Here is a 758-nt window from a genome sequence, read left to right as displayed (position 1 = left end):
TGAGTGAGTGACTATGTAAACGAACGTATGGATAAACGAATGAATGAATGTATGTCACGCTGACACACCACAAGCCGTGAGTGTTTATATAGCGATTTGTCCTTATTAGACAGGGGATATTGGGGACATTCCTTTATTTTGAAATGTAAGATTTAGACTTTTTCCCTCTTTTTTGAGATTTTGGGTGGCCCTGAAAAGGGCCGTTTTTTTGTGTATTCTAAATAAATCGCTAGATTTATTTGGATGCAGCCTTCTCGGATTTCTTGGGTAAGAGAACGGCTTGGATGTTGGGGAGGACACCACCTTGAGCGATGGTTACTCCGGACAACAGCTTGTTCAATTCCTCGTCATTTCGGATAGCCAACTGTAAATGTCTTGGAATGATTCTGGATTTCTTGTTGTCACGGGCAGCGTTACCAGCCAACTCGAGAACTTCAGCAGCCAAATATTCCAAAACAGCGGCTAAGTAGACTGGGGCACCAGCTCCGACTCGCTCGGCATAGTTTCCCTTTCTCAACAGACGGTGGATACGACCGACAGGGAACTGTAATCCAGCCCGGGATGATCGGGTCTTGCTCTTTCCCTTTACTTTTCCTCCTTTTCCTCGTCCAGACATGATGTGAATTTAGTTAGTGAGACGGTGTCGTCGTGCGANAGTCTAGTAACTGAATGAAGCGAACGCGACGACTAAAAACACTATTTATACTCGAAAATGGAGTCGAAAACTACGGTGCTCACTATCAAGTCCGCGCTATTTC

At 44.8% G+C, this 758-nt stretch overlaps 1 protein-coding gene across 1 annotated transcript; it reads right to left on the bottom strand.

Annotated features, from left to right (window-relative positions):
* Positions 1-235: 235 nt before the first annotated feature.
* On the bottom strand, positions 236-616 carry LOTGIDRAFT_147926 (hypothetical protein; the record flags this gene model as incomplete). Its single annotated transcript, XM_009061674.1, has 1 exon — positions 236-616. The coding sequence occupies one exon, from the start codon at positions 614-616 to the stop codon at positions 236-238; it is 381 nt and encodes a 126-aa protein (XP_009059922.1).
* Positions 617-758: the final 142 nt, after the last annotated feature.

Source organism: Lottia gigantea (genome assembly GCF_000327385.1).
Source record: "Lottia gigantea unplaced genomic scaffold LOTGIsca_4980, whole genome shotgun sequence".
Classification (NCBI taxonomy): domain Eukaryota; kingdom Metazoa; phylum Mollusca; class Gastropoda; family Lottiidae; genus Lottia; species Lottia gigantea.
This window is presented reverse-complemented; position numbering and strand designations above follow the sequence as displayed.